The following is a 20,168-nucleotide window of genomic DNA, read 5'->3' as shown; positions in this document are numbered from 1 at the left end:
CACCTCCACTTGCTGCTTTGGCAGAGAATATTCCTGGCTGGAGTTCCATTGGACAAAGACACCCTATTTTGGCCTCCGTCCCTGACACTCGTTTCTCCTGCGATGCTCAAGAATGCACCTGGTTATTATGCCGACACTGATCGTCAGGCTGGATGCCAGGTCTTCCAATCTGCCAGGACAGGCCCAATGGACGCCGTCAGCAGGACTCATTCCTCTGCCCCAACGGCACCATCTTCAACCAACAGATTCACCTCGTCATGTGACTGGTGGTTCAATATCGACTGACTGATCCTGAAGACTTCTACTCAGTCAACGAGCAGATTTAATGTATATTTTTGCCTATAATAAATGAAAATAGAAGTAAGAAGTGAAATAATGAAAAATGCTTATCCTTTACCAACAAAATACACTTGATTAACAAAGTCAATGGCTATGGTTCAAATGGCAATGGCAATGAAAATCTAAATTTCGGTAACAATGGCTATTTCAGGTCTTTATTTCAAATGGCAATGATCTTAAACGAATTTCTTTAACCTCTAGCTGATGAAATTTCCTTCAGAACAAAAACCAGAAGGCATTTGGTTCTTTCAATTTGAAATTAACTTTGCAAAGAAAAGAAACAATTTCTGTTGGTTAAAAAAAATTTACCTCTGAGCCCCATCCTTTCAGAAAAAGAGAAAATGGAAGTATGGAGCCCTCCATCCTTCTTTAAATTCTATGGAGCCATTCTAAACATGACAATAAATTTCATTTCATTCATTCAATGCATGAAAAATATAGTCTTTCATTAAGTGCTTTTATATACAAAAAACTTGCGACCATACAGATATAAAACTAAATGTCATATTTTTAACGATAATAAATAAAAATAAACCAAGAAATTACAAAATGAAATTCCTGTATAATATTTAATTTTTCCTAAACAAAAAAATTGTTAAAATCAATCCTAATTTCTTTAACCTAGTGATTGCCAAATTCGGTCATCTTACTTCTGGGCAAGGTGGATCGCCAACAAATGAAAAAATACATTTTTAAATCTTATACAATTAGTCACTTTTCAATTTGACTCCTAACACAAAAATCAAAATTTTACAAAATAATCAGAATTATATTTTGTTTAATTTCTACTATTCTAGAGCAATTCTCATGAAAAGAAAATCTTGGATTTTTTCCAAAAATTACTGTATTTCAGATCTTAAAAACTGGAAGCAAAATATCAGATCATCCACCCTAGTCATCAAACATTTCAGCCATGTAGTTTTTATTTTTATTTAAGATCTTTAATTGCATAATATGAAAAACCATCGGCCCGTGGTTAAACATAAGTCATTAAATCTAAAGATAGATTTTTTATTAAAGATAATATTCAGATTGAAAAATAATAATTTTTATAAATGATAATTTGTACTTTCGTTGAAACGAACCATAGCTTTTGATGGAATGGGTTTCTGCATGGTTCCACTGAAGGCGTTCTTTGGCTATCAATGACAAGGTAAAAGAAAAACAAAATCGAGTAATGAATCTTCCCTGTGTAAACTTCTACTTCTAAAATTTTGATATGTTTCTTTTGCATGAACCAGTTAAAACATATTTTATTACAGATCAAAAATAATTACGAGTATGACTAAAAAAAAATTTATACTAATTTAATTTCAACATCAAAAAATAATCATAACATTTATGTTTATTAACTTAAAAACGGAAAACCTTTAAAAGATGGCATCCAAGTCAACTGTGTTTTTAAGAGACAATAATTTACAGAAATAAAAATACTGAATTCGGTTTTAAACGTTTTATATTAAACAAGGAAACGTTAAACAACAGTAAACAAACGTCCAACGTCGTAAACGTCCAACTTCCTCGGAAACGTCATAAACGCCAATTTTAATAAAAAAACGTCAACTTCAAAATCGTCGAAAACGTAACTTTCTAAGGAAACGTCGTAACGTCCTTTAATTAAAACATTTTGCTTCATAACAGGAAAAACGTAAACTATTCAAAACTTGGTAAAGAAACATAAACGTCAACATCTTGTACTGTCGTCAAACGTCTTCCTCTCTAAAAACGCCGTAATCATAAAAATATCCTTTGATTTTACTGTAAAGGCTGGCAAGATGGAAGTCGTAAACGCAATATCACTTTTAGAACGTTTGCACAAACCGTCCAACTTTTCGGTAAGGAAACGTCGTAAACGTCAACTATCAGAAACGTTTAAACTTCCATAAATAATTACAGTAAATCAGACAAAACCTTCAGGAAACGTCAACTTCCTGACAGATAAATTGGTCGTAAACGTTCAATTGCTAAGTCAAACGTCGTAAACGTCCAAAACTTACAGTGGTAAGGAAATATTTTAAATTCTGTTTAAACTCGTTAAAAACAAACTTCCTCAAAATTTTCAACAATCAATAAACGTTCTGACTTTGCACCTAACTGAAAATGTCTAAACGTCAACTTTCAGGAAACGTTTATCTTTTCCTCAATAATCCAAAATCGTCCAACTTCGGTCAATTAATACATACCATAAAACGTCGTAAACGTCCAACTTCCTAATGAAAACGTCGTAAACGTCTTCCTAAAAAACGCAACGTCGTAAAAACGTCAAACGTCCAACTTCCTCAATAAAGACGTAAACTAACTTCCTAAAAAACGTCGTAAACGTCCAACTTCCTCAGTACAGAGTCAAAACATCCTCATAATTCCCGTCAAACGTCAACAACTTACTCACGTCTAAACGTCCAACTTCCTCGGTAAGGAAACGTCGTAAACGTCCAACTTTGGCTCAGTGAACGTCGTAAAATCCAAACACGTCAACAAACTCAGAACACGTGAAACGTCGTAAACGTCCAACTTCCTCACTAAAACTATCGGAAAAACTATCGTTAAAATAAACTCTCAAATGAAACGTTGTAAACGTCCAACTCCAGCAAACGTCCAAATTCCTCAGTGATTTTCATAAATAAACTTCACTAAGGAAACGTCATAAAATCCAACTTCCTCAGTAAGAAATCGTCGTAAAGGTACTGTACAAATAAACAAAGTCGCAGAACGAAATAAAAGATAAATTTAGATGTAGCGATTAATGGAAAGCGTCAACAATTTATCTCATTACTGGAAAAACTCAGCAGAGCAGAATAAGTAGAAACGGCAAAATCTTTGGGTGAGTAACCAATGATGCAGAGAAAATACCAACAGCCAGTTTTTCCATTTTTAGATTTTTCAGTTTTCGATGTAGAGGAGTGGACAAGGTGCACACTGCCCAAAGCTATTAATGGCACTGCATTAAAGCAAACCTCTGGGTTCAAGACACATAAGTAGAATATAAATGAATAATAATGCTAATACTATGAACAATAAATGTGATAATATCATTAAAGGACATCATTTAAGACAAATATGCCTCTTAAATGGATGCGAGAAACGCAGTGCGAGGTATCTGTTTCTCCATTAATTAAGTACAGGTTAATGAAGGTTAACGAAACTATTTGGCTTTGAGTTCCTAATTGCCATGCACAAACTATGAAACCTTGTGCCCCAGGTGCGACCGGGTTAATCAGTTAAGCAATTTTCAAATTCAATGTTAAAAAATCATCCAAAGGAAAGGTGGAGAGCGTCTGCCCCTGGACGCAACTGACAAGAAATAAAACACGTAGAAAATGAAATAAAATAAAAGAAAAATAAATAAATAAGTAAATAAATGGATAAAACGTGTCGGACGAAACCTATCGAACTGCAATAAAGACTAAAGTGTTCCCAGTGACAATTTCAGTGTTTTCTTACTGTATGCGAAGAAGTGCATGAATTATGGTATAAGGTAAGTAAGCAACAATGAGGGAATTTGATTCTTTTCGGAAAAGTTGTAAAATCTATATCAATTAAATGAAAAAGGAATACTTTCGAATTGCCTAAATGTGCGTTGCAAAAACTGTAAAAAAAATCGGCTTAAATAAAATCAAATATTAGGTGTCACAATATACCCTTAATTTCGAAGAAAGATGACATAAAGGTCCTGTAAATAATGTTAAGTGACAGCGTCTCAAAGTGTAAGACTAATACCAATGATAAGCATACCTAAATCTATTTAACAGAAAAGAAAATCGACCGAAAATTTGGTATATAAAAAGTATCATTAACAAAAGAAAACCTCCCCAAAACACTCATTTTTAGAATGTATATTTAAAGCACGTTTCAATATCATAAAAGGCAGACGAAAAAAAAATACTTCGCAATAAACAAGTATTTTTCTAACTCACAGAATGCAGATATATTTAGATGTACTAATTACAAGGCTTTTTAGTTGCTTCTGCTTCCCGTTACAAGTAACTACCTCCTCCTCTCTCCCTCATTCAGAACTAAAACGGAAATAATACCGATTAAATGGCCTTGCTCCGCTGCATGACAAGAAATCCATCATAAAAAAAAAAGGTCTGGCACTATTTAAACTCGTGTCTCCCTCCAGAAGGCATCACTCAGTCGATCACCTCTGTAGATCCTGGTCCATCCCAGCGATATACACCACCAACCATGAAGGCCTTTGTAGTGTGTGGTAAGTAATCTATTCAAACAAGTGTATTTGGTTTGTAATGACAGAAGCGAGTAAAATTATTTATAACGTTCAAATATTGAACTCTAACTGAGAGACTGGGAGTCCAGTTCTCAGTAAAGTACTACAAAATATCACAATCTTTTACCTGAAATTTTCAACGTTATTTCTAGCTCTTCTCAGCCTTGTAGCCGCCGACAGGCGCCCAAGCAATGGATATGGAGCACCTCCTCCTCCTCCAAGCAATGGGTATGGAGCTCCACCAAGCAATGCTTATGGCCCTCCTAGGAACTCCTATGGAGTTGATCCACTTGCTGCTTTGGCAGAGAATATTCCTGGCGGTGGAGTTCCTGGACAAGACTACCCTATTTTGGCCTCCGTCCCAGACACTCGTTTCTCCTGCGATGCTCAGAATGTACCTGGTTATTATGCCGACACTGATCGTCAGGCTGGATGCCAGGTCTTCCACATCTGCCAGGACAGGCCCAATGGACGCCGTCAGCAGGACTCCTTCCTCTGCCCCAACGGCACCATCTTCAACCAACAGTACCTCGTCTGTGACTGGTGGTTCAACTTCGACTGTGCTGACGCTGAAGACTTCTATTCAGTCAACGAGCAGATTGGGGTCGTTGCCTATGACCCTTATGGTAGAAGTCGCAACGGTAACAAAATAACAATGGCTATGGTTCAAAATATTCATGGCAATTAACAATGGCTAAAACCAAATGGTTCAAATGGCAATGGTTCAAATGGCAAACCAAGTTTGAAAATTTAAATGGCAATGGCAATGGTAACAATGGCTATGGTTCAAATGGCAATTTAACGGTAACAATGGCTATGGTTCAAATGGCAACAACAACCTACTAAAATGGCATTTGGTTCTTCCATGGATTTGAAATTTTTTGCAAGAAAAAGGAAATTTCGGTAACAAAAATGGTAATGGTTCCAATGGCAACGGTTATGGAAAATTACTACCAGCTCCTATTTTGAATGGGTAAACTGGAGCCCCCCTCCATCACTTTCAAACTCCAAATGGAGCGCCATTCTAAATGTGGCAAATGATCATTTTCATTCATTCAATGCATGAGCCTTTCATTAAAAATATATTTCTTCATACAAAACTGCGACCATACAACTTTATAAAGATAAATGTATATTTTTGTATAATAAATAAAAATAAATAAGGAATTACAAATACTATCCTGTATACTTTGCCCTAAACAAAAAATTTGCTCAAATGTATGCACATGCATATTCGGTCATGGATGATCTAAATGACTATATCTTATACGATTAGCCAGTAAACAAATTAATGCAAAATTTTACACATTCCTCATCGTTACATGTTTATACTAATTACTATTCTACAAATTTGGAAAAAATCTTTGGTTTTCCCATTACTGTACTGTATTTCGTAAAATCTACTTGGAAGCAAAATCAGCACGGGTACCTTTCTTTCATTCCATGTATTCGTTGAAGAGAGTTGCATAAACATGAAAAATGAACATAAGTCGGTAAATCTAAGTAGCATTTTTATTAAAGATAATATTCAGATGAAATATAATAATTTTTAAAATAATTTGTACTTTTCCTAGAACACGAACCATAGCTTTCACAAATCAATTTAAGTTTCTCGCTTTTCAAGGCGTTCTTTGGCTATCAATGACTAAAAGGAAAAAAACAAAATCAGCTTTAAGCATCCCCAATGTTTACTTCTAACAATGATATGTTTCATTTGCTTAAATCAATTAAAGGGCTTTAAAAATTATTATTAAGTTTGAAAGTCTAATTAATTTCAGACAATATAATAACACTGGTTAACAACTTGCAATTCCTTTAACCTGTGTTTTTTAAAGACAATAATTTACAATCGCCATTCGGTTTCTACTTGTAATAAATAATAAACAGTCAACAAAAAAAATAAATTCTAAAGAGTTATTTCATGAATTTTTAAAACAAAAAAAAAACTTACAAAAAAATGGCAGTCGACTCATCAGTTATTCTCTGACTTTAATGAAAACATTTTGCTTCGAAACGTTCAAAACTTAGTCCTCAAACATCTTCGTACTGAGTCAGTCTTCCTCTCTAAAGAATCGTAAAAATATCCTTTGATTTTCTGTAAAACGTCCAAGCTGGCAAGATGGAAAGTTAAATCACCATAAGAATTGTTTTGTCACATAAACGACGAATTTTTTCATTCACTCAGATCTATAACTTTCGAGACATAAATAAACAAGTAAATCAGACAAAACCTTCACTCAATTATGACAGATGAACTTGGTAAAAAAATCTAAACTTCAATCTAAGTCAAACGTCTAAAACTTAAATTCTATTTTAAATTCTGTCTAATAGCTGATTAAAAACCTCACTCCCAATAATTTTCAACAATCAATAACTTCAGTGAAACGTTTGCGAATTTTTCTAAACTAGGTCAACTTCCTCAAAGGAATTTTTCCTCACTATCTTTTCTCAAAAATCGTTTCGGTCAATTAATCCCCATAAATACTCCAAAGTGCTAATGAATTTATGTATCTCTAAACGTACATACATCACGTGAAAACTTAAACATAAATAAAGACCCCAACTTCCTCACTATAAACGTTTAAAATAAACACAGTAAGCTTTAACAGAGTCAAAAACCTCCTCAGTATGTAAATTCCCCATTTTACTCACGCAACTTCCTCACTCTAAACCTTTTTTCTTTTGGTTTCATGAAACGTCAACTTCCTCATGAAACAAACGAACACAAACTCAGACACGTGAAATAAAGCTATCGGAAAATATCTTCTCTCTCAAATATTTGCTTCAACAACTCCAACAAACAGTGATTTCTCAGTAAGGAAACGTCGAATAAACGTCCAACTTCCTCAAAACGTAAAAACGTCATAAAGAAACGTACATGTACTGTACAAATAAATAAAGTCGCAGAATGAAATAAAAGATAAATTTAGATGTAGCGGTTAATGAAAGTGTCAACAATTTATCTCATCACTGAAAAACTAAGCAGAGCAGAATAAATAGAAACGGCAAAATCTTTGGGTGAGTAACAAATGATGCAGAGAAAATACTAACAGCCAGTTTTTCCATTTTTAGATTTTTCAGTTTTCGATATAGAGGAGTGAACAAGGTGCACACTACCGAAACCTGTTAATGGCACTGCATTAAAGCAAACCTCTGGTTCAAGGGACGTAAGTAGAATATATGACTAATAATGCTAATACTATGAACAATAAATGTGATAATATTAAAGGACACCATTTAGGAAGACAAATTCGCATCTTTAATGGATACGAGAAACGCAGTGTGAAGTATCTGTTTCTCCATTGATTAAGTACAGGTTAATGAAACTATTAACTTTTGACTATTTACCATTTGAGTTCCTAATTACCATGCACAAAGTATGAAACCTTGTGCCCCCAGTGCGAACCAAAAAGCAATTTTCAAATTCAATGTTAAAAAATCATCCAAAGGAAAAGTGGAGAGCGTCTGCACCAGGATGCAACTGACAAGAAATAAAACGCGTAGAAAATTAAATAAAACAAGAGAAAAATAAAAAAAATAATAAACTAATAAAACGTGTCGGACGAAACTTATCGAACTGCAATGAAGACTTAAGTGTTCCCTGTGACAGTTTCAGTGTTTTCTTAATGTACGCGAAGAAGTACTACAAAACTATGGTATAGATAAAACAAGCAATATTGAGGGAATATTTGACAAAAAGGCTTTTTCGGAAAAGTTGTCTAAAATCTATATCATTAAATAAAAAGGAATACTTTCAAAAACCTAAATGTGCGCTGCAAAAAAAAACTAACTGTAAAAAATCGGTTGAAATAAAATTTAATATTAGGTGTCACAATAAACCCTTAATTTCAAAGAAAGATGACATAAAGGTCCAGTAAATAATGTTAAGTGACAGCGTCTCAAAGTGTAAGACTAATACCAATGATAAGTATACCTAAATCTATTTAACAGAAAAGAAAAATCGACCGAAAATTTGGTATATAAAAGTATCATTAACAAAAAAACCTCCCAAAACACTCATTTTTAGAATGTATATTTAAAGCACGTTTCAATATTATAAAAGGTAGACGAAAAGAAAAATATCTCGCAATAAACAAGTTTTTTCTAACTCACAGAATGCAGATATATTTAGATGTACTAATTACAAGGCTTTAGAGTTGCTTCTGCTTCCCGTTACAAAAAACTACCTCCTCCTCTCCCTCATTCAGAACTAAAACGGAAATAATACCGATTAAATGGCCTTGCTCCGCTGCATGACAAGAAATCCATCATAAAAAAAAGGTCTGGCACTATTTAAACTCGTGTCTCCCTCCAGAAGGCATCACTCAGTCGATCACCTCTGTAGATCCTGGTCCATCCCAGCGATATACACCACCAACCATGAAGGCCTTTGTAGTGTGTGGTAAGTAATCTATTCGAACAAACTGTATTTGGTTTGTAATGACAGAAGCGAGTAAAATTATTTATAACGTTCAAATATTGAACTCTAACTGAGAGACTGGGAGTCCAGTTCTCAGTAAAGTACTACAAAATATCACAATCTTTTACCTGAAATTTTCAACGTTATTTCCAGCTCTTCTTTTGTCTTGTAGCCGCCGACAGGCGCCCAAACAATGGATATGGAGCACCTCCTGCTCCTCCAAGCAATGGGTATGGAGCTCCACCAAGCAATGCAATGCTTATGGCCCACCTAGGAACTCCCAATGGAGTAGATCCACTTGCTGCAATGGCAGAGAATATTCCTGGCGGTGGAGTTCCTGGAGAAGACTACAAACTTTGGCCTCCGTCCCTGACACTCGTTTCTCCTGCGATGCTCAGAATGTACCTGGTTATTATGCCGACACTGATCGTCAGGCTGGCTGCCAGGTCTTCCACAATCTGAAAATGACAGGCCCAATGGACGCCGTCAGCAGGAAATTCCTCTGCCCCAACGGCACCATCTTCAACCAACAGTACCTCGTCTGTGACTGGTGGTTCAACTTCGATGTGCTGATGCTGAAGACTTCTATCTCAGTCAACGAGCAGATTGGGGTCGTTGCCTATGACCCTTATGGTAGAAGTCGCAACGGTAACGGCAATGGCATGCAACAAAATGGCTATGGTTCCAGTTAATGGCAACAATGGCTATGGTGGTGCTCAAATGGCAATAATTATTTATGGTTCAAATACGCAATGGCAACGGTAACAATGGCTATGGTTCAAATGGCAATGGCAACAGCAACAATGGCTATGGTTCAAATGGTAATGTAACACTTAAAATGGCATTTGGTTCAAATGGCAAAATAACAACGGTAAAATGGCTATGGTTCAAATGGCAACAAATGGAAATGGTTTTAACAAAAACTTAGGTAATGGTTCCAATGTGCAACAATGGAGCCCCACCAAACTCCTATGAATGGGTATGGAATTCCATCACTTTCAAACTCCTATGGAGCGCCATTCTAAATGTGGCAAATGATCATTTTCATTTCATTCAACGCATGAACCTTTCATTAGTGCTTCATACGAAACTGCGACCATACAACTTTATAAAGATAAATGTATATTTTTGTACAATAAATAAAAATAAATAAGGAATTACAAATACTATTCTGTATACTTTACCCTAAACAAAAAATTTGCTCAAATGTATGCACATGCATATTCGGTCATGGATGATCTAAATGACGATATCTTATACGATTAGTCAGTAAACAAAGATGTAAATTTTACATTCCGGTGACATGTTTATACTACTATTCTACAAATTTGGGAACAAAAAAAAAATTACTGTATTTCAAAAATCTATTTGGAAGCAAAATCAGCACAGGGTACATTTTTTCATTCCATGTATACGTTGAAGAAGTTGCATAAACATGAAAAATGAACATAAGTCATATAAAATAAATCTAAGTAGCATTTTTATTAAAATAATATTCAGATGAAATATAATAATTTTTTAAAAAGTAATTTGTAAAATTTTCCTTAAAAGAATCCATAAGCTTTCAAAATGGAGTTTCATCGCGCAAGGCGTTCTTTGGCTAATTCAGTTATGAAAAGGAAAAAACAAAATCGTTTAAGCATCCCCGTGCTTACTTCTAAACAATAACTTATGTTTCATTTTGTTTCAAACCAGTTAAAGGCTTTAAAAAATTATTATTAAAGAAAGTCTAATTAATTTCAGACAATATAACAACACTGGTTATTAACTTGCAATTCCTTTAACCTGTGTTTTTAAGACAATAATTTACAGACGCCATTTAACTTGTAATAAAATTAACAATAACAATAACTAACGAGTTTCTGAATTTTTAATGAAAAAAACGCTTTTCTTCGGTACAAAAACGTCGTAGTTATTTCTGTTGACTTTAATGAAAACATTTTGCTTCACTACTATTCAAAACTTAGTTCTCAACATCTTGTACTGAGTCCAGTCTTCCTCTCTAAAGAATCATAAAAATATCCTTTGATTTTGCTGTAAAAGCTGGCAAGATGGACAGTTGATATCACCTTAGAATTTTTGCATATAACCGACGAATTTTTCATTGGCACTGCGCATCTGATTACTTAAAAGAGACATAAATAATTACAAGTAAATCAGACAAAACCTTGAGCAACTGTGACAGATGAATTGATAATTGATCACTTCAATATAAGTCAAACCACTAAAACTTACATTCTATTTTAAATTCTGTCTAATAGCTGATTAAAAACACTCCCAATAATTTTCAACAATCAATAACTGAATTTGAAACGACCGTACACGTCCAGGTCTGACAACGCTTATTTTTTTTATCTTTTCTTCCCCAAAATCGTTTCGTTGTCAATTAATACTTCCTCAAAAATACTCAAATGCTAATGAATTTATGTATCTCTACGTACAAACATACGTAAAAAATAAGTTTTCATAAATAAAGACCCCGAATTTATAAATATACAGTTAAGGAAAGAGTCACATGTAAATTCCCTTCATTTTTACTCACGCTAAACGTCTACCTTACCACGCTTTTGGTTTCATGAACGTCAGAGAATGAAACACGAACACAAACTCAGACACGTGAAACTAAGAAAGCTATCGGAAAATATCTTGTCTCTCAAATATCTTCCTGTATCCAATAATGCAGTGACTTTCACCATTAAATGCGGAATTACCAACTTTCTCAGTAAGGAAACGTCATAAACGTACTGTACAAATAAATAAAGTCGCAGAACGAAATAAAATATAAATTTAGAGGTAGCGATTAAAAGAAAGTGTTAAAAATTTATCTCATCACTGAAAAACTAAGCAGAGCAGAATAAATAGAAACGGCAAAACCTTTGGGTGAGTCACAAATGATGCAGAGAAAATACTAACAGCCAGTTCTTCCATTTTTAGATTTTTCTATTTTTGATATAGAGGAGTGGACAAGGTGCACACTGCCGAAAGCTATTAATGGCACTGCATTGAAGTAAACCTCTGTGTTCAAGACACATAAGTAGAATATATGAGTAATAATGTACTATGAACAATAAATGTTGTAATATTAAAGGACATCATGTAAGAAGACAAATACAGCATCTTAAACAAAAACAAATTATTGGATAAAAATTATTAGATACGAGAAACGCAGTGTGAGGTATCTGTTTCTCCATTAATTAAGTACAGGTTAATGAAGGTTAACGAAGCTATTTGGCTTTTGAGTTTCTAATTACCATTTGAGTTCCTAATTACCATGCACAGAGTATGAAACCTTGTGCCCCCAATGCGGCTGGGTTAATCAGTTATGCAATTTTTAAATTCAATGTTAAAAATCATCCAAAGGAAAGGTGGAGAGCGTCTGCACCGGGACGCAACTGACAAGAAATAAAACGCGTAGAAAATGAAATAAAATAAAATAAAAAAATAAATAAATAAACTAATAACACCTGTCGGACGAAACTTATCGAACTGTAATAAAGATTAAAGTGTTCTCAGTGACAGTTTCGGTGCTTTCTTACTGTACGCGAAGAAGTGCTACATAAAGTATGGTATCAGAAAAACAAGCAATATTGAGGGAATATTTAACAAAAGGAATACTTTCCAACTGCCTAAATGTGCGCTGCAAAAACTAACTGCAAATAAATCGGTTGATATAAAATTTAATATTAGGTGTCACAATAAACCCTTAATTTCAAAGAAAGATGACATAAAAGTCCAGTAAATAATGTTAAATGACAGCGTCTTAAAGCGTGAGACTAATACCAATGATAAGCATGCCTAAATCTATTTAACAGAAAAGAAAATCGACCGAAAATTTGGTATATAAAAGTATCATTAACAAAAGAAAACCTCCCCAAACCCTCATTTTTAGAATGCATATTTAATGCACGTTTCAATGTTATAAAAGGTAGGCGAAAAGAAAAATACTTCGCAATAAGCGAATATTTTTCTAACTCACTGAATGCAGATATATTTAGATGTACTAATCACAAGGCTTTTTGTTTGCTTCTGCTTCCCGTTACAAGTAACTACCTCCTTCTCTCTCCCTCATTCAGAATTGAAACGGAAATAAAGCCGATTAAATGGCCTTGCTCTAGTGCATGACAAGATATCCATCATAAAAAAAATAAGGTCTGGCACTATTTAAACTGGCGTTTCCCTCCAGAAGACATCACTCAGTCGATCATTTCAGTAGATCCTGGTCCATCCCAGCGATATACACCAGCAACCATGAAGGCCTTTCTAGTGTGTGGTAAGTAATCTATTCAAACAAACTGTATTTGGTTTGTAATGACAGAAGCGAATAAAATTATTTATAGCGTTCAAATATTGAACTTTAACTGAGCGACTGGGAGTCCAGTTCTCAGTAAAGTACTACACAATATCACAATCTTTTACCTGAAATGCTCCACGTTACTTCCAGCTCTTCTCTGTCTTGTAGCCGCCGACAGGCGCCCAAGCAATGGCTATGGAGCACCTCCTGCTCCTCCAAGCAATGGGTATGGAGCACCTCCCGCTCCTCCAAGCAATGGGTATGGAGCACCTCCTGCTCCTCCAAGCAATGGGTATGATCCACTTGCTGCTTTGGGTATGGAGCTCCTCCATATTCAAACTGGCGGTGGAGTTCCTCAGGTGCAAGACCACCCTATTTTGGCCTCCGTGCCCAGACACTCGTTTCTCCTGCGATGATCAGAATGTACCTGGTTATTATGCCTTACACTGACATGGAACAACGCTTCTTCCACATCTGCCATTTAATGTATATTTTTGCATAATAAATGAAAATGAATAAGAAATCTGCCCCAACGGCACCATCTTTAACTCTTTCACCTCGTCTGTGACTGGTGGTTCAACTAAGCACTGTGTGATTGAAGACTTCTATTCAGTCAACCTAAATTGAAGGTATCATTGCCTAAGACCTCTATATGGTAGAAGTGTAACAGGAATGGTCAAAGTTTATGTATATCCTTACAGTTCTTTAAATTTAAGTGCTGAAAAAAATGGCTATTTCAAATGGAATCTATAAAAGAGAACAATTTGGCCATTATTAATCAAATGGCAATTTAATTTGGTAACAATGGCTATGAGTTCAAATGGAGAGGAGAGAGAGAAAGAGGATATAGAAAAATGGAATGGATATGAATAATAAACAAAGTACACTGGTAAAATGTCTTTAAAGAAAATATTCAAAACAATGGAAATAAATGGCCAAAATAATAAAGATATAAAACCTTAATTGCAAAGTTGATGGTTTTAACCAGCTCCTATTATTTACCTAGTTCCTATGAGTGATACGTTGTGGCAAATGATCATTTTCAAACCAGTTAAATGGTTTGAAAATTATCAATTCAGGTCTATTTCATACGAAAAGACTGGCTACAATCTTATAAAGATAAATGTATGATTTTTTTATTTCAGACAAAAAATAAATAAGGCATTTGGTTCTTTACAAAATTTGAAATTTTTTGTATAAAAGAAACAATTTCTGTTGGTTAAAAAAAAATTTTTGCCTCTGTGGTTCTGCACATGTCTTTTCCCCCAAAATCAGAAATCAGAGAAAATTACTAAGTAATTTTGCTGAAGGAAATGGGAAGTAGGAGAGGTACTCTTACCCTAGCCTTCAGAATATATTCAGTTAATTTCTTTCAATTTATCTTTACTTTTCCTCGTTTGATACTACTATTCTTCTCCCTATTAATTTCTAACAATGTTAAATACTGTATTTGCTTTGAATGATTGTTAAAAAAAATATAGGTATATCAGTTAGGCATAATTCACTTACATGTAAATTTGAAAAGACCTTGCAAATGCAGAAAAATGAACACTTGTAAGAGAGGTAAATCTAATTACATATGAAAGATAATATTCAGATGAAATATAAAAAACAATTTAAAAATAATTTGTGCACTTTCATTTTATATATACAATATAAATTAGAAAAATATTTAATTTTTCAAAAAATTTTCTTTGGCTAAAATAATCAAAAGGAAAAAACAAAATCCTGTAAGCATATCAAGTTCTGTCACTTCTAAAAGTTCCTATATTTGGAAGGTTGTATCTTAATTCAGTTACATAAATTGGATCGCCAATAGAAATTATTCATAAACGTCAATCCCATATCAAACGTCAAAACGTCCAACTAGCAGTACTAGGAAACGTCAAAACGTCCAACTTCCTGGTAACTTAAACATAAACGTCCAACTCTCAATAAGAAACGTCGTAAACATCCAACTTTAACTCATAAGGAAACGTCGTAACAATCCAACTTCCTCAGTTTCTGAAACGTCGTAAACGTTAAAAATTTCAACAAAAACGTCGTTAAACGTTCTGCTTCTTTAAACGTCAAAAACATTTTTGCTTCCTACTATTCAAAACTTAGTTCGTCAACATCTTCAGTAAAGAAACATCGTAAACTTCCAACTCTCGGTGAAAACGTCGCAAACGTCCAGCTTTCTTTTTAAGGAAACGTCACAAACGTCTGGCCTCGGTAAGGACAGTAAATATCAAACTTCCTCAGTAATTTTTGTCATAAACGTCCAACTTTTCATAAGGAAACGTTGTAAACGCCAACTATCTGAGTAAAGAAACATAAATAATTACAACTAAATCAGTAAGGAAAACCTTAAACGTCAACTTCCTGACAAGAAAAATTGATAAACGTCCAACTTCCTTCAATCTAAGGAAACGTCACTAAAACTTCCAACTTCTCATTTTAAAACGTCTGTCCAATAGCTGATTAAAAAAACGTCCCAATAATTTTCAACAAAGGAATAACGTCTGAAATTGCCAACTTCCTCACTAAGGAAACGTCGTAAACGTCCAACTTTTATCATAAGGAAACGTCATAATCCAAAATCGTTTCGGTCAATTAATAATACCTCGTAAATACGTCCAAATTCTCATGAAACGTTATGTCCAACTCTCACATAAGGAAACGTTGTAAACGTCCAACTTCCTACATAAATAAAGAAACGTCCAACTTCCTCAGTAAGAAAACGTCGTAAACGTCCAACTAACTCAGTCAAACATGTCGTAAACGTCAACTTCCTCACTAAGGAAACTCGTAAACACCAACTTCCTTGGTAAGGAAACGTCAGAAACGTCCAACTTCCTCGGTCAGAAACGTGAAACGTCCAACTATCAGTAAGGAAACTCGTCTCTCAAATATCTTCAGTAAGTATCCAAACGTCCAACTTCCTCAGCAATAAATTCATAAATTCCAACTTCCTCACTAAAGAAACGTCGTAAACGTACTGTACAAATAAACAAAGTCTCATACGAAATAAAAGGTAAATTTAGATGTAGCGATTAACGAAAAGTGTTATCAATTTATCTCATCACTGAAAAACTAAGCAGAGCAGAATAAGTAGAAGCGGTGAGTAACAAATGATGCAGAGAAACTACCAACAGCCAGTTTTTCCATTTTTAGATTTTTCATTTTTCGATATAGAAGAGAGGACAAGGTGCACACTGCCAAAAGCTATTAACGGCATTGCATTAAAGCAAACCTCTGGGTTCAAGACACATAAGTAGAATATATGAGTGATAATGCTAATACTATGAGCAATAAATGTGATAATATCATTAAAGGACATCATTTAAGACAAGCCTCTTAAATGGATACGAGAAACGTAGTGTGAGGTATCTGTTTCTCCATTAATTAAGTACAGGTTAATGAAGGTTATTGAAATTATTTGGCTTTTGAGTTCCTAACTGCCATGCTCAAAGTATGGAACCTTGTGCCCCCAATGCGACTGGGTTAATCAATTAAGCAATTTTCAAATTCAATGTTAAAAAACTCATCCAAAGGAAAGGTGGAGAGAGTCTGCACCGGGATGCAACTGACAAGAAATAAAACGCGTAGAAAATTAAATAAAATAGGAGAAAAATAAAAAAACAAACTAATAAAACGTGTCCGACGAAACTTATCGAGCTGCAATGAAGACTAAAGTGTTCCCTGTGACAGTTCCGGTGTTTTCTTACTGTATGCGAAGAATTATACAGAAAGTATGGTAAATATCAATAATGAGGGAATATTTGACAAAAGGCTTATTCAGGAAAAAGTTGTCTAAAATAACAAAATCAAAAGGAATACTTTCGAACTGCCTAAATGTGCGCAGCAAAAACTAACTGCAAATAAATCCGCTGATATAAAATTTAATATTAGGTGTCACAATAAACCCTTAATTTCAAAGAAAAATGACATAAAAGTCCTGTAAATAATGTTAAGTGAAAGCGTCTCAAAGTGTAAGACTAAAACCAATGATAAGAATACCAAATCTATTTAACAAAAAAGAAAATCGACCGAAAATTTGGTATACAAAAATATCATTGACAAAAGAAAACCTCCCCAAAACCCTCATTTTTAGAATGTGTATTTAATGCACATTTCAGCATTATAAAAGGTAGACGAAAAGAAAAATACTTCGCAATAAACGAGTATTTTTCTAACTCACAGAATGCAGATATATTTAGATGTACTAATTACAAGGCTTTTTAGTTGCTTCTGCTTCCCGTTACAAGTAACTACCTCCTTCCTCTCTCCCTCATTCAGATTTAAAACGGAAATGAAGCCGATTAAATGGCCTTGCTCTAGTGCATGACAGCAAAGTCCATCACTATAAAAAAAAAAAGTCTGGCACTATTTAAACTCGCATCTCCCTCCAGAAGACATCACTCAGTCGATCACCTCTGTAGATCCTGGTCCATCCCAGCGATATACACCACCAACCATGAAGGCCTTTGTAGTGTGTGGTAAGTAATCTATTCGAACAAACTGTATTTGGTTTGTAATGACAGAAGCGAATAACATTATTTATAACGTTCAAATATTGAACTCTAACTGAGAGACTGGGAGTCCAGTTCTCAGTAAAGTACTACAAAATATCACAATCTTTTACCTGAAATTTTCAACGTTATTTCCAGCTCTTCTTTGTCTTGTAGCCGCCGACAGGCGCCCAAGCAATGGATATGGAGCACCTCCTGCTCCTCCAAGCAATGGGTATGGAGAACCTCTTGCTCCTCCAAGCAATGGGTATGGAGCACCTCCTGCTCCTCCTAATGGGTATGATCCACCTGCTGCTCCTTGGCAACCAATGGGTATGGAGTTCCTGGATCACTACCCTATTTTGGCCTCCGTCCTAAACACTCGTTTCTCCTGACGATGCTCATAATTCCTGGTTATGACACATTCACTGATAACATTGCCTGATGAAGAAATACCCATCTGTCAGGCTGGATGCAAGGTCTTCCACATCTGCCATTTAATGGACAGGCCCAAAAAATGGAAATGCCGTCAGCAAAATGCTTATCCTCTGCCCCAACGGCACCATCTTCAACCAACAGTACCTTAGATTAAGTGACTGGTGGTTCAACCTAAATCGACTACGCTGATGCTGAAGACTTCTATAAAACCAACGATTTTACAGATTAAATTTTATGTATATCCTTACAGTTCTTTAAATTTAAGTAGAAGAAAATCGCAATTTAATGGAATCTATAATGCAACGGCAATTCAATTTTATGGTTCAAATGGCAATGGCAACAGGTAACAATGGCTATGGTTCAAATGGCAATGAAGAGCAACGGTAACAATGGCTATGGTTCAAATGGCAATTAAATAAAAATGGCTTTAAAGAAAATAACAAAAAATTATAAAGGTTAAAACTTGGTTGTGCAAGTTAATGGTTTTAACCAATTTATTTGAATGGTTCCCAGGAGCCCCTCCATCACTTTTAGCAAACCCTTATGGTTTGAAAATTATCCATTCTAAATTTCATCGAATAAATGATCATTTATCATTTCATTCAATGCTATGAGATTTTTTAGTTTCAGACAAACTGCGACCATACAAATTTATAAAGATCTTTGTATTCAATTTGAAATAAATAAAAATAAATAAGAAACAAATTTCTGTTACTTAAAAAAAAATATTTTGCCTCTGTGGTTCTCACAATAAATCTCTCAGAAATCAGAAATGGCTAAATCTTTTACTTAGAAGTAACAAAGATGTAAATTACACTTACCTAGCATGTTTATATATATTCTAGTTAATTTCTTTCAATTTCTCTTTAATTTCTGTATTTCGTTTGATATCAATTACGGACTAAACCTCACCTCCTATTATTTCATTTCTATGTTTGGCTGATTTGCTTTGAATGTTTATAAACTTAAAAAATAAACATAAGTCAGTTAAATCTAACGAAGACGCATTACAAATTTAAACACCTGAAATATGCAGATATAAAATAACCACTTGTACTGAGCTCATAAAACACGAACATACATAAAGAAATCTAAAAACAATTAATTGCACTTCATTTTATAAATGAAAAAAAATTTTTAGTGCAAAACAAAATTTTTAAAACATAGTGTATCTAAAATAATCAGTTAAAAATCAATCCTATAAACCAAAGTTCTGAAGGGTATTAAAGATCCTAATATTGGAAACTGTATCTTAATTCTGGACATGATGGATCGCCAATAGAAAAACATCACGTTCACTTATTAAAACGTCGTAAACGTCCAACTAACCTCAGTAAGAAATAATTTACATCCAACTTCATCGGTTTCTAATTTATAATAAATTAACAACAAAATACGAAACGAACTTTCTGAAATTCGTAAAAAACTTCCTCACAAAATGGCATTTAAATGTCAAACTTCTTTAATGAAAACGTTTTGCTTCAACTATTCAAAACTTCTTCCTCAAAAACATCATTCGGTTCAACTTCCTCTCTAAAGAAACATCGTAAACGTAAACTCCTCAGATTTTAAACATGTAAACGGCTGGCAAGATGGACAACGTCGTCAACGTCCAAATTTCTCATAACCGAAACGAATTTTTCCAACTTGGCACTCTCAGGTAAGAAAACGTCGTAAATAACTTCCTCGGTAAAAACGTCAAACGTCCAACCTTCAGCAATTGGTGACAGAAACGTTGTAAACGTCTAACTTCAATCAGTAAGTCAAAAGTCGTAAACGTTCAACTTACTTCAGTATTTTAAACGTTCTGTCTAATAGTCCAACTTAAAAAATAACTCCCAATAATTTTCAACAATCAATAACTTCTGAATTTGCACCTTCCTCAATAAGACAACGTCAAAACGTCCAACTTTTTTCATCTGAGGACACGTCCAAAATCTAAATTTCGGTCAACAATACATA

At 34.3% G+C, this 20,168-nt stretch overlaps 1 protein-coding gene across 1 annotated transcript; it reads left to right on the top strand.

Moving 5' to 3' along the window:
• Nucleotides 1–477: 477 nt before the first annotated feature.
• On the top strand, nucleotides 478–9,446 carry LOC136832979 (uncharacterized). Its single transcript, XM_067094629.1, has 5 exons — nucleotides 478–490; nucleotides 4,460–4,546; nucleotides 4,717–5,205; nucleotides 8,880–8,966; nucleotides 9,157–9,446. The coding sequence occupies exons 1-5, from the start codon at nucleotides 478–480 to the stop codon at nucleotides 9,444–9,446; spliced, it is 966 nt and encodes a 321-aa protein (XP_066950730.1).
• The last annotated feature ends 10,722 nt before the right edge of the window (nucleotides 9,447–20,168 follow it).

This window comes from Macrobrachium rosenbergii, chromosome 51 (genome assembly GCF_040412425.1).
Source record: "Macrobrachium rosenbergii isolate ZJJX-2024 chromosome 51, ASM4041242v1, whole genome shotgun sequence".
Taxonomy (NCBI): domain Eukaryota; kingdom Metazoa; phylum Arthropoda; class Malacostraca; order Decapoda; family Palaemonidae; genus Macrobrachium; species Macrobrachium rosenbergii.
This window is presented reverse-complemented; position numbering and strand designations above follow the sequence as displayed.